The sequence below is a fragment of the Triticum aestivum genome, chromosome 5B, assembly GCF_018294505.1.
Source record: "Triticum aestivum cultivar Chinese Spring chromosome 5B, IWGSC CS RefSeq v2.1, whole genome shotgun sequence".
Classification (NCBI taxonomy): domain Eukaryota; kingdom Viridiplantae; phylum Streptophyta; class Magnoliopsida; order Poales; family Poaceae; genus Triticum; species Triticum aestivum.
Genome location: NC_057807.1, coordinates 206,739,826 through 206,760,688, shown reverse-complemented (window position 1 = coordinate 206,760,688; position 20,863 = coordinate 206,739,826). Strand labels below are relative to the sequence as shown.

Sequence of the window (20,863 nt, the reverse complement as noted above, 5' to 3'; positions counted from 1 at the left end):
ATAGAGGCTGGATTTTTTGAAAAAAATCATACTTTTTGATTTCAAAAAATATCTAAAAAAAACTGTACAGGTACTGAGGTACGCAAGATGTGATATGTATGTGTAAAATTTTAGAACAAAATACCTTTGGGCTTTTGAGATGAATAGTATCATTTATTGAAAAGCCACATATTTGCTTATTTTGTACAACCCTCATTTCAACATATTTCATCGTGTATGTCTATATTTTTTTAGAATTGTTTGAAATGTAAAAATATGAATTTTGTTGAACTTTGAATTTTTCAAAAACCAGCCTCCATGGAGGCCGAGCTCCAAAAGCAATTTTCGCACAATTATGAAGTACAAAATTGTCCCACTTACGGCCAAGCACGGAAAAATGGAAGAATAACGAAAAGAAATTTGAAACCAAAAGAAGATGTAATTAATTTATTCAAGCATAACAAAAAAAAACTAATATCCAGCACATTTCAGAAACACGTTGAAAAAATGGCACATGATAATTGTTGTGGCTAATTCAAAACAGAAATGGATACATTTGAAATGGAACTTCAATTTTCAAATGTAAATACAATTTTTCAAATTAAAACAAGTACGTTTAGACAAAGCTCGGCAATAATTTTTCATTTCTTCAACTCCACCACAACCACTTGAAGGCCCTGCGCTTTAGCAGAAGAACATGCCACGTTTTTTCACATTGTCCTTGATATCAGGTAGGTTTCCCTTGTACCCAATATAGAGCCGAGCCCGCGATGCCAAAAGATGGGCATAGTGAACAGGAGGCACTACAGAGAGAACAAACCCATCGTAACAATATGATCTGACAAAGAGATCCAGTACTTCAGAGGGGAAGTTAAAAATAGCCAAACATTGCTACTTGTACTAACCAATTGAAACAGAAGAGGTGCACCTCGCGTCCCTGCAACATTAGATCGACAGTGAGTTCAACGGTTGAAACTTTGATATGCACACAAATGATCTTGACAGGATATAATTACGTATAGCATAGATGGTTAGTGAGAATTAGCAAAGCGTTGGCCATAAAATTGTTCTCGTCCCAGAGAACATGATAACGAACAGGCCGGCTGACTCCCTGGGATATTTCGAAAAATACCAATCAGAACATTGTAAGTAAAAAATATCATTGTGTACTCTATTTGTATAATGAGAATGACCAACCTTAGTGCCAGCATGGCTACACAAGTAAAAATCAAAGTCAGTGGGATGGCATATTTCTTTATCAACCACAGTACCTGAGATGAGATAATAAAAAATAACACCGATTTCAAAATTCAGTATTTATGACTAGGGCCAACATGATATGCAAGAACGAACCTGGCAATACATTTCCACTTTCAAAAATTGTGCTCCCAACACCATAGTTACCAGCGAACAAACGTGTGTGGTGCTGTTTCTGAACCATAATAATGGTAACTTGTGGATTATAAATAGGATCCAGCGACGCACATGCCTAAGTTTATCATACAAAAATATCAACACAGCAAAGCAAGATAAAATTTAATTGCGCAAACTAATGTAGAAATAAGATTCACCTTTTTAATGGCAGAAAGTTCATGCTCAATAACCATATTGAGCCGTCCTTTGCTGACAACATCCCTAAAAGATACAAGAATATAAAAAACACAACCAAAAGAGCAAAGAAAACATAGCCAAATAGATATTAACACCTGTAAAATATGATCCTCCGGGGTATATGTCCAGTCGACCTCATGAAAGAAATGAGGTGCTCTCTGCATAGTTTATAGTTAAATGTACATAAGACATATCATGTAATAATGTAAAATTTATATATTTAAGAACGACAATATCATACTTGATCATTCCACCAGATATACGTCCACTTCCACAATCATTTTCGTTAAAAAGGCCTTGTATAATCTCTTCATGACGGGCTTGCCGCCGGACTAATCCAGCATAGTTGGTAACCTCCGGCCAGTCTTGAGAAGCTACAACCTTCACAAAGCATGAAATTGTTGAAGATAGTACGTGAAGAAAGACACCATGTCTGGCAACTTGAATGATGACAATGCGCTCTTACAGCTGCAATAGAAGGACTAGAACGTCCTTCTCCATGATGAGGATGACTGACATCGGCACCAAATATAATAGTTGGTGTGTTACTAACACGTGGGAGATTCCCTACCACAGCATCAAGAAGTACAGTATTTCTTCCCCCCACCTATAAAATCAAATGAATGTAACATATTGCACAACTGGCCCAAAAATTACTAGAACAAAACATACCTTCATGTTGATTTTAAGGGCAATATTTGTAAGATATTGTGGTTTCATCTTTAAAACATGCTTTGCAAGACAACATTGAGAGACTAGCCCAAGATCTGTCTCACATATTCTTTTGATATCACCTGAGGAATGAAAAAATATTAATATAACAAATATTCTAATCAGTCAATGTTCAAGCGTATTTTGAAGTAACAAAAGGAGTACCATAAAGAGTGCCATTCTTGTCGGGCAGTATTACAATCAGCAGGTCAAGTTCTTTGTGCAGTGGTCTGAGTATTGCCATGAAACGTTGGTAATGTTTCTTGAGAAACGGTCGTACATGATTAGGTTTAGCATTCACTAGAGGGAGCACAGGGTCACCCTTAAAGTTCTACAAATTGACACAAAAGAAATGATGAATTGCCTTGCAGCAAAAAGGCACTTTTGAAGGAGTAATCTGATAGCAATATTTAGATTGGATCACAAAGAAACCTACCATTCCAGAGATTAGGCACGTCACAGCCAACTCATCACAGAAAGCCACAGCAGCAGCATGCGTGATATCTGAAGCGAAGTTAATGCATGCCCAGGTGTTAACTTCTCCTCCCTTGACCATTTGCTACAACATAAAAATAACCCAGAAAATTAATGCTGGAGATAAAAGAATTCCATAAAATAAAGAAGCTATTGAATTACAAAAATATATGGAGGGATGAAGAAGAAAAATAGTTTTTCTGATTGGTGGAATGACTTCCATACCTTAAGCCGCATATTCCACTTGCCAACTTTTGGCAAGAATTCCTTCACTTTGCCTTGGTCATTAAATTTGAGCTAATACAATAAAAATATTGTGAAATACAGAGAAACATATGCCACCAGTAGATATTCACCACGATACTTACCACAGGAGGAGGTAGCACACGACCCTTGACTATTGTGAGTTTGTTCTCAAAAGTTATGCCAAATTCCTTTGCATACGGGTCCTCATTGTATGGGTTCACTGTCTGTTAAATAAGATAAAACAAGACAATGACAGATTATATACCTGTTCTAAAAAGAATAAATGTAACTGATTACATATGCAACAATTGACAGCGCAAGAAACAGAAACATAAAACTGATCCTAACTGAATATTAAGATAGCACAACACTAAAAGTATAATGCAGCACTGGAACTAAAACTACTTTCCAGGTGCAACAACCCCGACACCCCACTAAAGGAAGGCATAAGACAAATTCACCCCCTCGTGTTTAGTACTGCAGTATCTCAACACCCTAAAAAATTTAGTAAAGAAAAGGGGGCATACTACTCGCGGTTAGAGGTGGGATTGGATCCAGACTATCTAAACGGGCTTTGTAGCAAAACTAGTTTGGAATCCAATTGGATTGGAGTTTGTGGACAGTTGACACCCCCAAGGTACACTGTACAGGGATGTTGATATTAGTTGGTAGGTTTATTCTTGCCTATCTGCTTCTGAACTTGCACAGCCCATCCATGGGCCGCTCCTCCCTGTGTGCAGCCCATGGTAGGGCAGCAGCTTTAGCTCACACAAGCCAACGATTCCACAGATGCTGGTGATGAGCCTGACAGCAAGCAGGATACAAAACAGGATGGAAATAGATGGCACACGGTAACTGAAGAAAGCAATCTGAGTTGACCCGATGAGGACACCACGGAGTGTGTCTCCCGATGTCACTGAAAGCATGGTTGAAGCAACGGAGGACAGCAAAGCAGGTAGGCGCACAAGCGGAAAGAGATCCCTGGTTGGTTGATGGAGACGGCACCATGGAGAATTCATGAGGCAGCACCGAGGAGAAGCTCAAGTTTGTGTTAAATAATCCATTGAATTTTGAATATCCAGGTTCTTAATTTGGACATTAGATGGATATGTGACCATTGGAATTGGATATTGACCAAATCCCATTTTGAATCGCAGTACAAGCAGAAAGAGATCCGTGGTTGGTTGATGGAGCCGGCGCCATGGAGAATTCATGAGGCAGCGCCGAGGAGAAGCTCAAGTTTGTGTTAAATAATCCATTGAATTTTGAATATCCAAGTTCTTAATTTGGACATTAGATGGACACACCACTGGAATTGGATATTGACCAAATCCCATTTTGACTCGCAGTACATCTAAAACCGATGCAAGTGACATGTTGATGGATGAAAGAGATTCGAAACGACAACACAACAACAGTGCAATTCAGATGAGAAAAGAATTAGACAAAGGATAGAAATGGTGCGAGCAGGTGTGAACTCAGACCGAGGGAGCCGTGAGTGCCATATGTTAGAAATAAGGAGAAGAGAGCGAGGGAACAAGACAGAAACAAGAAGTGGTAGTTCAGAACTTTTAAATGATTGATTTTCTGAGGATAACCGTCTCTTTTAATATAATGATAATAGGATATCGGGGTTTTCAGTTCAAGCAATAAGGCTGCTATTACACTAAAACTTCAGAGAAAACTGGACGTACTCCATCAATCACGACAACAAATACAAATACATGAATGGATCTATATATGGGAGTAGTACAGCTTTATACATAAATAGGTAAAATCTTTGGTCTCTACAGGAAACTAATGGGGTGTCTTTGGTCTCTACAGGAAAATAATGGGGTGTCGATACAACAAGCAACTTCTAGCAACAAATAGTTATGATTCTGTTTCCCCTAAATATTTCCCACTTGCCCCACACCAATTTGTAGGATAACAATTTCTCCTCCATTTACATCATAGTGCATTAAAATGAAGTACACCTTTCGATATTTGGGGTCAATGTTGCAGAAGGATTTGGGGGGGGGGGGGGGGGGGGGGGGGGGTATTGATGAAGATGTGCAGTGGCGCCAAACTTCTGACATTCTCTGTGACAAGAGAGTGCCACAAAAGCTAAGAGGCAAGTTCTACAGGACGGCGGTTCGACCCGCAATGTTGTACGGCGCTGAGTGTTGGCCGACTAAAAGACGACATGTTCAACAGCTAGGTTTATGGGTTTCACCTCTAGCCTACCTGATGCGGAGCATCCTATGGTCGTCCCCATGGACCTACCTACGTCTCACCAAGTGCCAAGTGGACCGATGACACAAGCACATGCAAGAGCTCTTGAGACCGAGGTGATATTCCATATGACCCAGGTGAGACATGGCTACTACCTAAAGCCGGAATGCTATGTGTGATTAGGTATGAAGAAGACCACCTCGGAGATGCTCAGGATGATGGACAAGCCCTCAAGTACATGGACGAAGCCATACCCGTAGGGTATGGGACGGGTAGAGCAATACCATGCCCATGCCCGTGTAGTTAATGGGTACAAAATTCTACCCATACCCGACGGGTACCCATAGCCATTGGGTACCCAACGGGTTAGATCAAAAGGTACACACGTTATTCGCAATTTTACATTCATCTATAACACATTTGAAAAAAAACATTCATCTCAACTCAATAACAGATAGATGAGTACATGACAATTATCTCGATTAAAATTGAATTGGTGACAACTTTATCACAAGCTCATGACATAACTTTACCAGAGGTACACTCGTGAATCACGGGTAAGATCCACATGTCAGTATAAACAGGTAGGGTATGGGTATATCCATGGGTAAAAGGCTATACCAATGCCCTACCCATGACATAACAGGTAGGGTATGGGTACTACCCATGGGCATAAAATTGTGCCCATACCCTGCCCATGCGGGTACGGTATCCATAGGTACCCGCACGCGTAGGTAAAATGCCATCCTTAGACGAAGGAGCACGTCGAGAGGAATCGGAGACAGCTCCCAGGACCCGGACATCCGGCCCCTGGAAGCCTCAGCCACGGCAACCGCCCGGAAGCCGAACCCCTACAGGCACCGGACATCTGGCCCAGGCCCGGACATCCGGCCCCTGCCCGGAAATAGAGCGTCCAGAATCGGCCGAAGCCAGCCCGGACATCCAGCCCGACTTGAAGGCCCGGACATCCTGCACGTGCCTGTGCGCAGAGAACGGGCCAAAGGCCCATGTATCTTTCCTTTCCCCTCCTACCTTGTGGACTACCCCTATACATAGACCTCCTCCTCCACCATCTAGGGTTAGCAAAGGATTAGCTCATTGAGACAGAGCTTTGCTCATCCACTTATCCCTACTCCCATGGAAACCAAGACCTCCATGTGAGAAGATCCCCCAAGTGGATTCAAAACCCCTTCATGAGAAGATCCTTCTAGGATTCGAGACCCCTTCATGGGATGAACTAGCTAACGTTTGTATCGTTCTTTGTTGACTTTGGATCGTGTATCTCTCCGCATGTATGTGGATCTAGCACATGTGTGATTGCATCTCGTCTATTTGAGTGATTTGCCTCTTTGTGTTCTTCGTGTTCTTCCCCCTTTCCCCTCCAAATCGTGAAAGATCGACATCATAGGGTTCCACCCTACATCACTACCCCAACTTGTTTGGGACTAAAGGCTTTGTTGTTGTTGTTGTTGTTGTTGAGGTACGGAGCCATTGCTTAAATAAGTCATGTGAAGGAAGAAAAAAAGAAAGACATAAAAACAGGCATGCAAATGTTAAACTGCACACCGCCGTGCAACTGTGTGTTACCTGTAAAATGGTCTTCTCACGGTCCATAGGGTGCTGGCAAGCGACACTAAGAAGATACGATATCTGTTTTGCGTCAGAAATCTCACAGACCTAAATTTTCAAAGTATTGCAAAGCAGATTGTAATATGATGAAGTGTAGATAGCATTTATAATAGTACTGAATAATGCAAGTATGGCGCAAAAAATATCCGTAGCAGATTTTTAGTATACTGACCTCCATTGGTAGGTAAGTTGTTGGCTTCTCTTGATCACGAACTTTCAAACATGGTACACGAGACCGAATAGTACATCGATATGTTTCCTTGAAGTACTCTAATACTGTCTTCCCAGTACCACTATCATCACATGGGCAACTATCACGAGAAAAACCAGTCAAACAATGTTACCAGACATAAGAGAAGCTTCATATATGAGTGCTTGAACTACATACGGTAGTTGGCTTGACCCTTGTGACGTAAGGCCAGTTATACGATATTTCTTGTCCGCATTTTTTTCAAGTGTGAAATTAACTTCTACATCACACAGATCTTTACTTACCTGTCCATGAGCGAGGGGCAAACTTATTAGTAAGGAACTTTTTTTATCTATATTACTAGGGAAGTTAGCACAAAGTTGGAAGTACTGCTAAAACATCATAGTGTAAGTTATAATCAATGATAACACAAGAACACGACCTTCAGCCGTTAGCACAAAGTTGGAAGTACTACTAAAAAATCATAATGTAAGTTATAATCAATGATAACACAAGAACACACCTTCAACCGTTCACAAAAGTCAAAGGGGTCATCTGATATGTCCCTGTTCAGAAGCAGTGCAACTAAATTGATCACAGGTAGAGGATTGATGAATGGTTTACAGGATATATCTGCAAGAGAGAAATGTCAAGGTACCTTCAGATGCGAGGTATGAACAGAGGCAATTTCATAGCCTACCTTGCAATCCCATAATGCCCGACTTATAAACAGAATGATTACGTATTCTTTCGAACTTAACATGCATAGCAAGTGTGGAAGAAACATTAAAGCCAATAGATAATATTCAAAGTGCCAACTGCCTAGTATGATTGTATGAATGATGCCCTCTATGTACCATGACCTACACTATTCATTATGTTGCAGCTGCATGGATCCTAGTCCAGAATCAAGTCTGATTGGTGCCATCTATTATCTATGTATCATCATTGTAAACTACCATTCCTTATCTTGAAGTTGTGTGCTCCCACTGCATTGATAGCTCTTGTACCAGTACCATGACAGTAAACTACCATTCATTCTCTTGCAGCTGCATGGATGCCCAGTACTACAGTACAAATGGCATGATCTCACATACATTCTTAATAGTCGAAGATGGAAAGATTTTTCTACATGGTTTTTTTCTTGAACAGTTTTCTTCTTATTTGTTGTTGTTAATATATTACTTCAAGGAAGCCAATGGTATTATCAGTAGCCAACCACTTCAGCTCTGCTCAACCAAAGCAAGGACTGGCTGCATAGTTTACCTACTGCAACTCATTCTGCATACAAGCATTACAATATGGCAATACTTTTGTGAGAGAAATTTTCTCTTCACGGAGCTGGAGTATGAAACACCAAGGTCGTGATTGGGATCTAACCGATATTTAATGAAATTCCCATCTGTGTGTTTTGTATTGTCTGATAAAAACCACAGCAGTTTTTCAAGCCCTCGCCAGGTTGAGATTTATAAAATGACCGGCCAACTAGGCAATACCTACAGATGAAGACAGGAAGCCTTTTTAGCAATCAACAAAAATAATGACGCTGAAAGAGATTGGTGAGAAAAAATATAACCTTCCAAGGAACAATTCATGTAGAATAGTATTAAATGCTTGATAGAATTCTTCACCATCAATTCGTCCGAACAAAACTTTATCCAATGTTATCTGGACCCTAAAATGTCTCTTACCCCTTGAGGGAGCAGCAACATCAGTAAGCAACATTAATTAGATCAGGGTTATTGATATGTCCAGAATATCATACCCCTCTGGTAGTATTACCTTGGGAGGCCACAAAGAATATTTTCCTGGTCAGGTAGTGTTACTTTAAAAGCCTCACAAGTAAATGGAAATGGACGAGATGTATATAAGCTTTTCTTTCCATCATATGCAGGAAGACGACCACCCAAACGTGATTGCCCATACAGCTTTGCAAGTTGTATCATGACATCACCAGCTGAAGTAGGCTTAGGATCTATTAATACCTGTAAGATAGTACAAACAAATTAGAGTTGTGATGTTAAAAAATAAATCATACAATATGACAAAGTTGTCATGAAAGCCGTCTTACATGATATCGGCAAAGAGTTTCATTATAAGTTAGTTTAAAATGGTTTGCCTTCACAATATAGCTTTCACCAGCAGAAACGAATCCAGGGCGCTTTAAGCTTTCGCCGGGAACAAATTTTTGGAGTTCAGGAATCGAGCATGAGACTGTACTTGATGGCCCAGAACCTATCCTGCCTCCGCGACCACCACTTGAGTGACGGTTTTTATTCTTTCTCACCATGGCTAGTCTCCAAAGAGACGCATAAAGTATATGTAAGAAGGTCAAAATAAAGAATTAAGCAGCAAGAGAGATATTGCAAGGTCAAGAGCAAAGTGTGCCAAGTTAAACTTGAAAGAATGCAGCATATAATAACTGAGAACAGGCTAAAATTGAATAGGGGAAATGACCATTGCATGAAAATATCATTCACTGCAGATATAACTGCCTGGTACAAAAGGGGGAGAAGAGAAATTTCGTTCTTTTCAGACAAGATAATATTTTTTTCATATCATAACCTCCACTTAAGCCGGACTGTAAGTTACTCCCTCCGTCCCAAAATAAGTGTCTCCACTTTGTACTAACTCTAGTACAAAGTTGTACTAAGGTTGAGACACTTATTTTGGGACGGAGGGAGTATTTCTTTATATGCTCAGTGTAAAAAGATACTGTCATGTAATGTAAGATTGTAAGTTCTTACCATTACATATAACAGCATAAGATGCAAGAAAATAGAAACTCAATAATTACAATTCGACATATCATATCATAACCTTCACTTTATTTTAAGTCTCAAATATATATGTTCGTTTTTATTTTTATTTTTGAGGGAAGCCCATCATGATTAACCTTATCAATCAGGACAGCTTGGGGGTTCATCAACCCATATATATGATCAATTATACTCCATAATAACGTGAAAATAGAGTCTCAGGGCTTACCGACACAACCTCGCCCACCAGCCACCACCGCTCGATCGCCCCCTTGCCCACCGCCTAGCTCTTCCGGAGGGCAAGATCACAACAAACTGTCGCCCAGATTCTAGCGCGCCCAAAGCCCCCAAACAGCTTTCAGGCCGCCGAGAGACCGAGTATCTATCTGACAGTCTGCGTCCGAGCAGATGCGCCCCACGTATTCACCTAGGGTTTGTAGATAGAACATAGAGCACAGCTCAAAAACCAAAAGGCGAAACAGAGTACTCTGGCGGTAGTCGACTCAACAGGGTGGGCCCCTGCTTCTCTCCAATATCTCTATTCCTAAGGGAGCAGTTGGTAGTCTCGCTTCCAGATTTTTTTTAGTCCCATCTTCCACGGTTTTTTTTCGTCCTAAAAAAATCTACGAAATTTCGTAGGTTAACCAGGGACAACTCCCACCTCCCAGGTTTTTTTCGTCCCATCTCCCATGGTTTTTTTTGGTACCTCGTCCCACCTCACACTAAGCCGCCACGAACCGCAAAAACCGCCTACCTTAACCAAATCAACAAATCTCTCTCATTAATGCAATTTTCTTTAGGAAACAAATAATGGATTCTTTCCTACCTTAGCCAAATCAACGGATCTTTTCTATTAATGCAATTTGCTTTAGCAAACAAATAATAGATTCTTTCCTACCTTAGCCAAATCAACGGATCCCTCCCATTAATGCAATTTGCTTTAGCAAACAAATAATAGATTCTTTCCTACCTTAACCAAATCTACGAAATCTCTCTCATTAATGTAATTTGCTTTAGGAAACAAATAATAGATTTTCAGGAAACAAATAATCTCTAATCTCTAATAATTTCTATTCCTAATGAAACAGTTGGTAGTCTCCTCCCACCTTCCATGGTTTTTTTTGGTACCTCCTCCTACCTTCGCTGGTTTTTTTTCGTAGATTTTTTTCGTTCCCTCCCCTCACTTCATCGGTTTATTTTCGCGTCACCCTCTCACACAACGAAAGAAATCTAAACAGATCAGAACTTTTCATACTGGCGCAAGTTATTTAGTAATGTAGAATCAATCACGAACAATCTCTAAAGATCAAATCTAAATTAATTAACCTTACCTTAAATCACTCAGTTACATTAATTAGAAAACAAATAATTGATTTTCAAAAAATCGCTCAATCACGTAAACCTTACCTTAACTCACGTATGGTAATCAATCTCCAAACAAAGGAAACAATACATCGAGGGAGCAGTAAATAAACTCCCTTTCTTATGACATGTATATGATATTTCCTTCCCTCTACGTTGTCGAGCGTTCTTGATTCTCGAGGCCGATGCTTGGGCTGCGTCACTGGGTCGCGACGGTGCTGGAGGACGAGGACGGCGAGGCCGGGTGCCGCGGCACCGCGTTGGCCGCGGCCGGTGAAGGGGGCAAAGAAGGGCGGCTTCCCTGGCCCTGGCCATGGCCGTGACCCTGTGAGTTTGTGCGGTGGAAGTGGCACTTGAAGGACACGGCGTGGGTGGCCGACGCGCAGACGCGCTTGGAAGCGGGCCCGTGGCCCGTGCCGGACGGCGCCGACGCCGACCCGGGCCACCTCCTCCGCGTATTCTTGGAGCTGTGGCTGGCCGATTTACATGAAATTAATTCCCTCAGTTATGATGGCAAATATAATACACATAATCCATATTGTTATGTACTAGCTTGTGTGTGTGAAATAGATGGATTATGGTCCCGTACCCAATAAGATGGATATGTGTGTGTTAGAGAGAGAGAGAGGGAGAGGGGGAGAGAGTGAGGAAGAGGGAGGCAGAGAGTGTGTGTGAGGAATTGATGATAAAAAAGGTCGCCAATGTCACTTGATATATATGAGAATATTAATATTGAACTTTTAAAGTTAATGTGGCCCCGTTGCAACGCACGGGTGTTCTTCTAGTTATAAGTAGGATTCGTCTAGGTCGCGGCGGAGAGAGAGGGTCGGGATGAAGATGAACAGTTCCTTTATAACTAGGATTCGGTAGTCTTTTATTTCTGATCAGGAGGCTAAATGGGCTTTTTCTCTCGAATCGGAAGAAGAAAGACGGCGGCAGGTATACCTGGGCACATCTGGGCATACACCTGGGCATATCTCGGACCGAGCCGGGCCAAAAAAAAGGCCTGGTGCTAAAAACCTAGGCCTGAGCCCGGCCCAACCCGGCCATCGGGCCTACCAAATCAGGCCCAAGCCCAGCCCAAACCTGAGAAACCCGCCGCAGCTCAGTCGTCCCGGCCCGTCTATGGCTAAAATCATGTTTTTTGCAGGCCCAAGCCCGGCCCGGTTATCCGTCGGGCTCAGTTTCCTGGCCCGAGCTCAGCCCAATGGCACACTCGGGCTTAGCCCGGCCCGGGATTTTTGGGCCGACCGGGCCGGGCTGCCCATGGTCAGGTATAGCGGCAGGTGACAAGAAAGAGTCAAATCCAGAGAGCTCATATATGCCGCTTATTGCAGCAAGTAGTCCTGGGTCGCACGAGAGGCGGCTTACCTGGGCCAGCCCATTCGCTTTACTTCACGGGATGAAAATATAGCAAAAATGATAGGCGAACCCGTGACCAGCTATAGAGGCTCGCTATGAGCTAGTCACTATGACAGGCGTCCTATTGCGAAAGATCTACGGCGCAAATGTAAAAGAAACTACCGACAACGGTAAAAAGTAAAACCAGATCCGGAAAATCCAGAAAACATGTTGGCGAAGGGTCGAACACATGTCCATAACCACTCACTAACTAAGGTTATGTGTCTAACCAGGTACATATCATCTATTATACGTGGTAGATTAAAACTTTTTAAGAAATTTCAAACATGATTTTATAAAAGGAAAAACTTTTTGAAACCCAAACAATATTTGGGAACATAAAATAGGAAAATAAATTTGAATACGAGAACATTTTTTGAACTTATGAACTACTTCTTTTAAACACAAAACATTTTATGAAAAACAACAACAAAAGTGAACATTTTTCACAATTTCAAACTATTTTTTACAAATCTAGAGCATCTTTTGAATTTGTGAATTAATTTTGCAAACATAAACATTTTTTGAATTGTGAATTAAACTGAAAAGTGTAGCATTTTTTGAATATGTGACAAATTTTTAAAACAGGAAAAAAATTGAAATACGCATACATTTTTTTTTGAGAACAAAAACTAAAAATGCTAACATTTTATTGAATTTCTAAACAATTTGAAAATTGAATAATTTTTAAATATATGAGAAACTTCGAAAACGTTTTTTTTTGGAATTTGTGAATAAAATTTGTAATCAGGAATATTTTTCAAAATTATCAAACATTTTCAATTTGTGAACAAAATTATATCATGTGAACATTTTTTGAATTTGAGATTTTTTTTGGAACGGAACTTTTTCTGAAACAATTATTTTTTTCGTTTTTGAACAAAATTTAAAAAGGCGAATTTTCGAACTTTTTTGTAAACATTAAAAACTTTCGAATTTGTGAACAAAATTTTATATCACAAACATATTTTGAATTATTAGAACAAATTTCAAAATTGAGAACAATTCTGAAAATCCCAAAACAAATTTCAAAGGCGACCATTTTTTGAATAAGTGAACAGAAATTTGAAAACAAGAACATTTTTTGAATTTGTGAACAATTTGTGCAATCCCGGTCATAATTTGAAAAGTTGTGATAAATTTGAACAAGAAAGTTTCGAACAATTTTTGAAAACAAAAAATTTTGTGGAAATTTTTGAAAAATGCACAAAAAGTTGAATTTATGAACAAGTTTTTAAAACACAACCATTTTTAAAAACATTGAATGTTTTCTAAAAGCACGAACATTTTTTTAAGTTTCAGAACAATTTTCAAAACATGAACTCTTAAAAAAAACTTGAAAAATATAAAAGAAACAAAAAAAGAAGCAGCAAAAGGAAAATAAAAGAAATTTGTAAGCTACTTTAAATAATTTCATAATATATGGTGAACAAATTTTAAATACACAATGAACATTTTTTAATCTATGTTAAACAATTTTATTATATACAATGAACATTTTCTTAATATGATGAAGATATTTGTAAAGAGAAAATAAGAGAAACAGAAAATAAAAAAATGAAACATAATAGAAAAATGAAAGGAAAAAGGGAACTGAAACAGAAAATACAAATACGGTAATGCTCTATGTTCGTGCATACAGGCCCACATAAAGTAAGGTCGGTCTGTGTTTATTTGACGGTACTCACGCTATCAGGTTAGTTCCTTATGATGGGTTGTGATGTACATGAATTTAACTACCCTTTCAGTGCTGCAATTAAACTCATTTTCATGATGGAATAAATTTCTGCATCAACATGATTGAATCTGTTGTCGATAAAGAAAATGTTGGCTCGGATGTTATGGGCACAACCTGTGAGATGGTTGTTGTGTGGATAGAGAATCAGCTCCATGGAAACAAAACAAAGGAGCTGATATTGCAATAGGTTAACCAGGTTACTTTGTAATTTGCCTTGCCCTTTACCATTCTCTGATGCAATATAATTCGTGAAAGAAAGGTAACAGGTGACAATATTTTTGCCTTTTATTCTAGTTGCATGAGCGTCTACGAAGCCCGAACAGGGAGTCAACAGTCAGATGCTGTCAGATCTCGAAAATGCGGGTTCTTTTACGACCACCATGGATCCCTCACCCCAAGTCATGATCCAGTTGTTGAATGTCACAAGAAAAATTTATGTGTAAGCAATGTTGCAGCCCCATCTCGCTCTCATACAATATTCTATGTTTTGCAAGTTTATGTTGGCCACCTATTTGTTAATATGCTTCTCAAGGTCTTAAAATACTCTCTCTATCTGTCTCTCTTTCTCTGTCATCCATCATGCTCTGTTTTGCAAATTGTGCTAGCCACCTATTTGTTAATATGCTTCTCAAGGTCTAAACATATTTTATTAGATTTTTCTCACATTGTACAAGGATTATACTGAACAAAATTTAAAAGAGTGGAATCACATATCCAAAAGGCCAATTCATATAGAAGCAAATGACCTATTGAACATTGCTAATAATGATGCTACTATTTTTCAGAATAAACCCGAACCTACATGAACCATATAGTAGTGGTGAAAAAATGGATAGAGTGATAAACAACTATTGAATTTTTCTTATTCAGATTTAAGGGACCTCATTCCCCAAGCTACTCGACGAAAAATAAAATGTATGCATGCGCCAATGAAGTCCAAAAATTAATCCTCATGTGTGTCCAAATATTTTGTCTGAGAAGTCCGAATGTTCAGTGTTGGAAAAGTATACCTCCCGCTGATAGAACAGGGGAAAGATCATTTCGTTGATGGCGAGTTCACACTGATGCTGATCACCGGCGCGCGTTGGCAGTGTCATGCTGCTTGGTGGGCGCTGCAACTACACAGCTAAGCGGGAGATAGGTGAGGTGGGCCTGAGATCTGGAGCATCCAGCTAAGATAGTTGATTTTTGTGCTAAGTAAATAGGCAATTTTTTGATTAATTTAATTCACGAGTATATAACTAGCATGGCATTGACACAAATAAACGCATACTGATATTCAGTCAAGCAAGCACATACTACGCTAATTGCAGAAAGATCTACGTATAACGCTAGCATGGCTAAAACAGAAAACAGTAGGAGTGGGATAAACGAGTTATACCCTCCAGTAGGCCATACAGAGGCCGCGATGGTGGTGGCGGCAGCAGCGTCTTCGGTGGCCTTCTTGTCAGCTTCAAGTTTCTCGGTAGCGAGACGGTCGGCGTCGGACTGCGACGTGGTGATGATGAAGATGCGCGGACATAGAGGAAGTAGACGAACAGCGAGCAGTCGCGTAGTCGCTTCCCAAAAACCTATTCGCCTCTCTCCCGTACAGGAACCGGAGAGACGGGGTTTCGGAGACCTGCTCTCCCGTCGACCGTGTACGCAGCGGACGGGGTGGAGTCACCGGCGGCGGCAGCAGCAAAGGAACGACGGTGGGCGGTTCGCGTGGAGCAGATGTGATCTGATCGTGACGGCTAGGGTTAGGAGACACCACACACTTATATAGGCGCAGCCGCGTGGAGAGACGTGGTCTCGACCCACGTCCGAGTCTGTGACAGCCCACGATCCAACGTCTCAGGTCGTGGCCCAGCTGTCAGAAACTCTCCGTTAGTGACTGGCAAAAATAAGCGCGTAGGTGTGAGCTCGGCTCGGCTCATTCCCGCAATCCGCGGCGCGTCGCTACTACGTCTTGAGCTTGCGTTGGTTTTCCTCGAAGAGGAGAGGGTGATGCAGCAAGTGTAGCGTAAGTATTTACCTCGGTTTTGAGAACCAAGGTATCAATCCAGTAGGAGGCTCCTCAAAAGTCCCACGCACCTACACAAACAAACTGAGAACTCGCAACCAACGCAATAAAGAGGTTGTCAATCCCTTCACGGCCACTCGTGAAAGTGAGATCTGATAAAGATAGTATGATAAGATAAATATATTTTTGGTATTTTATAATATAGATGCAAAAAGTAAAGATGCAAATAAAAGTAGATTGAAAGCAAATATGATAAGAGACAGACCCGGGGGCCATAGGTTTCACTAGTGGCTTCTCTCAAGATAGCATAAGTATTACGGTGGGTGAACAAATTACTGTCGAGCAATTGATAGAAAAGCGCATAGTTATGATATTATCTAGGCATGATCATGTATATAGGCATCACGTCCATAACAAGTAGACCGACTCCTGCCTGCATCTACTACTATTACTCCACACATCGACCGACTCCTGCCTGCATCTAGAGTATTAAGTTCATAAGAACAGAGTAACGCATTAAGCAAGATGACATGATGTAGAGGGATAAACTCATGCAATATGATATAAACCCCATCTTGTTATCCTCGATGGCAACAATACAATACGTGCCTTGCAACCCTTTTTGTCACTGGGTAAGGATACCGCAAGATTGAACCCAAAGCTAAGCACTTCTCCCATGGCAAGAAAGATCAATCTAGTAGGCCAAACCAAACTGATAATTCGAAGAGACTTGCAAAGATAACTCAATCATACATAAAAGAATTCAGAGAAGATTCAAATATTATTCATAGATAAACTTGATCATAAACCAACAATTCATCGGATCTCGACAAACACACCGCAAAAAGAGTTTACATCGAATAGATCTCCACAAGAGAGGGGGAGGACATTGTATTGAGATCCAAAAAGAGAGAAGAAGCCATCTAGCTAATAACTATGGACCCGTAGGTCTGTGGTAAACTACTCACAACTCATCGGAGGGGCAAGGATGTTGATGTAGAAGCCCTCCGTGGTTGATTCCCCCTTCGACAGAGTGTCGGCGAAGGCTCCAAGATGAGATATCGCGGATACAGAAGGTTACGACGGTGGAAATTGTGTTTCGTGGTGCCCCTGGATGTTTTCGAGGTACGTAGGTATATATAGGAGGAAGAAGTATGTCGGTGGCCGCCCGAGGGGCCCACGAGACAGGGGGCACGCCCTACAGGGGGGGGGGACTCCTATGCCGTGGCTTCCTCAGAAGCTTCTTGACTTGCACTCCAAGTCCTCTGGATCACGTTCGTTCCAAAAATCACGCTCCCGAAGGTTTCATTCCGTTTGGACTCCATTTGATATTCCTTTTTTTCGAAATACTGAAATAGGCAAAAAAACAGCAATATGGGCTGGGCCTCCGGTTAGTAGGTTAGTCCAAAAAATGAAATAAATGAGTAAAATAAAGCCCATAAACATCCAAAAGGGGTAATATAATAGCATGGAACAATAAAAAATTATAGATACATTGGAGACGTATCAAGCATCCCCAAGCTTAATTCCTGCTTGTCCTCGAGTAGGTAAATGATAAAAAGAGAATTTTTGATGTGGAATGCTACCTAACATAATTCACAATGTACTTTTCTTTATTGTGGCATGAATGTTCATATCCAAATGATTCAAAATAAAAGTTCATATTGATAAAAGAAATAGTAACACTTCAAGCATACTAATCAAAGTAATCATGTCTTCTTAAAATAACATGGCAAAAGAAAGTTCATCCCTACAAAATCATATAGTTAGGCTATGCTTCATTTTCGTCACACAAAGATGTTCCCAACTTCTATACCCCCGATGACAAGCCAAGCAATTGTTTCATACTTAAATAATCTCAAACTTTTTCAACCTTCACGCAATACATGAGCGTGAGCCATGGATATAGCACTATGGGTGGAATAGAATATGATGATGGGGATTGTGTGGAGAAGACAAAAAAGAGAAAATCTCACATTGACGAGGATAATCAACGGGCTATGGAGATGCCCATCAATTGATGTCAACATGAGGAGTAGGGATTGCCATGCAACGGATGCACTAGAGTTATAAATGAATGCTCAACAAAGAAAACTAGTGGGTGTGCATCCAACTTGCTTGCTCACGAAGACCTAGGGCATTTGAGGAAGCCCATCGTAGGAATATACAAGCCAAGTTCTATAATGAAAAATTCCCACTAGTATGAAAGAGACAACTTATGAGACTCACTATATGAAAAACATGGTGCTACTTTGAAACACAATATATGAGACTCACTACATGAAGAACAAGGTGCTACTTTGAAGCACAAGTGTGGAAAAAGAGATAGTAACATTGCCCTTTTTATTTATTTATTTTCTTTTTTTTGGGCCTTCCCTTTTTTTCTTTTGGCCTTTCTTCTTTTTTTTTCTTTTTCTTTTGGGCAATGTTCTAATAATGATGATTATCGGTGTCAAAACCGGCGGATCTCGGGTAGGGGGTCCCAAACTGTGCGTCTAGGCGGATGGTAACAGGAGACAAGGGACACGATGTTTTTACCCAGGTTCGGGCCCTCTCGATGGAGGTAAAACCCTACTCCTGCTTGATTAATATTGATGATATGGGTAGTACAAGAGTAGATCTACCACGAGATCAAAGAGGCTAAACCCTAGAAGCTAGCCTATGGTATGATTGTTGTTCGTCCTACGGACTGAAACCCTCCGGTTTATATAGACACCGGAGAGGGCTAGGGTTACACAGAGTCGGTTACAATGGTAGGAGATCTACATATCCGTATCGCCAAGCTTGCCTTCGACGCCAAGGAAAGTCCCATCCGGACACGGGACGAAGTCTTCAATCTTGTATCTTCATAGTCCAGGAGTCCGGCCAACGGTGATAGTCCGGCCATCCGGACACCCCCTAATCTAGGACTCCCTCAGTAGCCCCTGAACCAGGCTTCAATGATGACGAGTCCGGCGCGCATATTGTCTTCGGCATTGCAAGGCGGGTTCCTTCTCTGAATACTTCATAGAAGATTTTGAACACAAGGATAGTGTCCGGCTCTGCAAAATAAGTTCCACATACCATCGTAGAGAGAATAACATTTACACAAGTTCAATTTGCTGACGTATTCCGTGGCGTGACATCACACCACGGCCAGGCCTTTTTTCGAATCGTTTTTACTGTTCCACCTCAGTGCGTTTAGCGAAGCGGTTTCCTTGGCACGTCTTGTCAAAGTAGAGATCGTGTCCCCTTATTCCGGGATTCTCATCAATACGGGTGTGGCCGTGTGGGTAACCCAACCGCGCCATTGATTACGGTGCTTGGGAGATAAGCGAGTTTTACCAGGCTGGTGGGGACGCATAGTTTCGCCCGTCCATAAAAGGGGATAAGGATCCACCTTTTTACCTACACCTTCTTCCTCCTTTGCTTATCCATTTCCGCGTACTCGAGCTCCAGCGCCCAAGTCCGCACATCTCGCCTCAACCTTCCCCAGCCATGTCCGGAGCGGGAGGCAAGTGGATGGCCTCCTCCATCACGGAGGGGCACATCAAAAAGTCGAGGAAAGCCGGATACCTGCACAACGACATTGCGCACCGGCTTCCAGACAAGGGGCAGCTCGTCCCCACCCCCAGGCCCCATGAGAGGGTGGTGTTCCTTCCTCACTTCCTCCGCGGACTGGGCTTCCCACTCCACCCATTTGTCCGGGGGCTCATGTTCTACTACGGCCTAGATTTCCACGATCTGGCCCCGAATTTCATCCTCAACATCTCGGCGTTCATCGTCGTGTGCGAGGCCTTCCTCCGCATCAAACCCCACTTCGGCTTATGGCTGAAGACCTTCAATGTCAAGCCGAAGGTAGTGGGCGGCCAGCAGGCGGAGTGCGGAGGCGCCATGGTGGGCAAGATGCCCAACGTCATATGGCTCGAGGGCGCCTTCGTGGAAACCATCAAAGGGTGGCAATCGGGGTGGTTCTACATCACCGAGCCGCGTGACCCTGAATGGGCAGCGGCCCCCGAATTCAGATCTGGCATCCCCACACAGCTCACCTCCTGGAAAGAGAAGGGCCTGACATGGGGTGATTCGGAAGAGCTGACCGGACTCCAAACCTGCGTCCAAAACCTTGTGAACAAGAAGATCAAGCTCATCAACGCAGTCCAGGTCATGCTCATCCGCCGGATCCTCCCGTGCCAGCAACGGGCTTTCAACTTGTGGGAGTTTGATCCGGCACAGCACCAGACCTTGAGCAGGCTCTTCGACACTACGTACGAAGACGCCTGGAAGGTGTTGTTCAAGGGCACCGAGGCTCCCGCATCCGCTACCGAAGATCGCGGATTCAGCTCGCAGCGTCAAGCCGACGAGGTAAGCTATTTTACCCTTTACGGGACACTTGTTTTTCATAGTTTGACTCTATGCGGGATCTAAACTCCCTTACCTTTGACAGGCCTGGCAGAAGAAGTCCAGGCAGGTTAACTGTCCGGCTCCCTTGCCAGAAGACCCAGCGGACGCCCAATTAACGGGGCTGCTAGCTCCGGCGCCTTACGTGGTGCCGGAGAAGAAGGCCA

General features: G+C 41.8%; 1 protein-coding gene across 5 annotated transcripts; it reads right to left on the bottom strand.

Annotated features, from left to right (window-relative positions):
* Positions 1–454: 454 nt before the first annotated feature.
* LOC123111020 (protein argonaute 1B) lies at positions 455–10,316 on the bottom strand. 5 transcript variants are annotated; one of them, XM_044531674.1, is made up of 23 exons: positions 10,043–10,316; positions 9,126–9,346; positions 8,837–9,039; positions 8,631–8,747; positions 8,435–8,550; positions 7,578–7,687; positions 7,253–7,359; positions 7,037–7,175; positions 6,823–6,912; positions 3,144–3,245; positions 3,001–3,072; positions 2,738–2,860; positions 2,467–2,632; positions 2,263–2,384; positions 2,057–2,197; positions 1,832–1,971; positions 1,686–1,748; positions 1,551–1,614; positions 1,333–1,468; positions 1,177–1,250; positions 996–1,090; positions 885–916; positions 455–782 (listed from the first exon to the last, which is right to left on the bottom strand). In XM_044531674.1, exons 2-23 carry the CDS (start codon positions 9,342–9,344, stop codon positions 664–666), a joined length of 2,550 nt encoding a protein of 849 aa, XP_044387609.1. In that variant the 5' UTR covers positions 9,345–9,346; positions 10,043–10,316; the 3' UTR covers positions 455–663. The 5 variants fall into 5 exon arrangements, with proteins under 5 accessions (XP_044387609.1, XP_044387611.1, XP_044387610.1 ...); XM_044531676.1 differs by having other exon boundaries at positions 1,333–1,411; XM_044531675.1 differs by having other exon boundaries at positions 9,126–9,351; positions 10,043–10,303.
* Between the last annotated feature and the right edge of the window lie 10,547 nt (positions 10,317–20,863).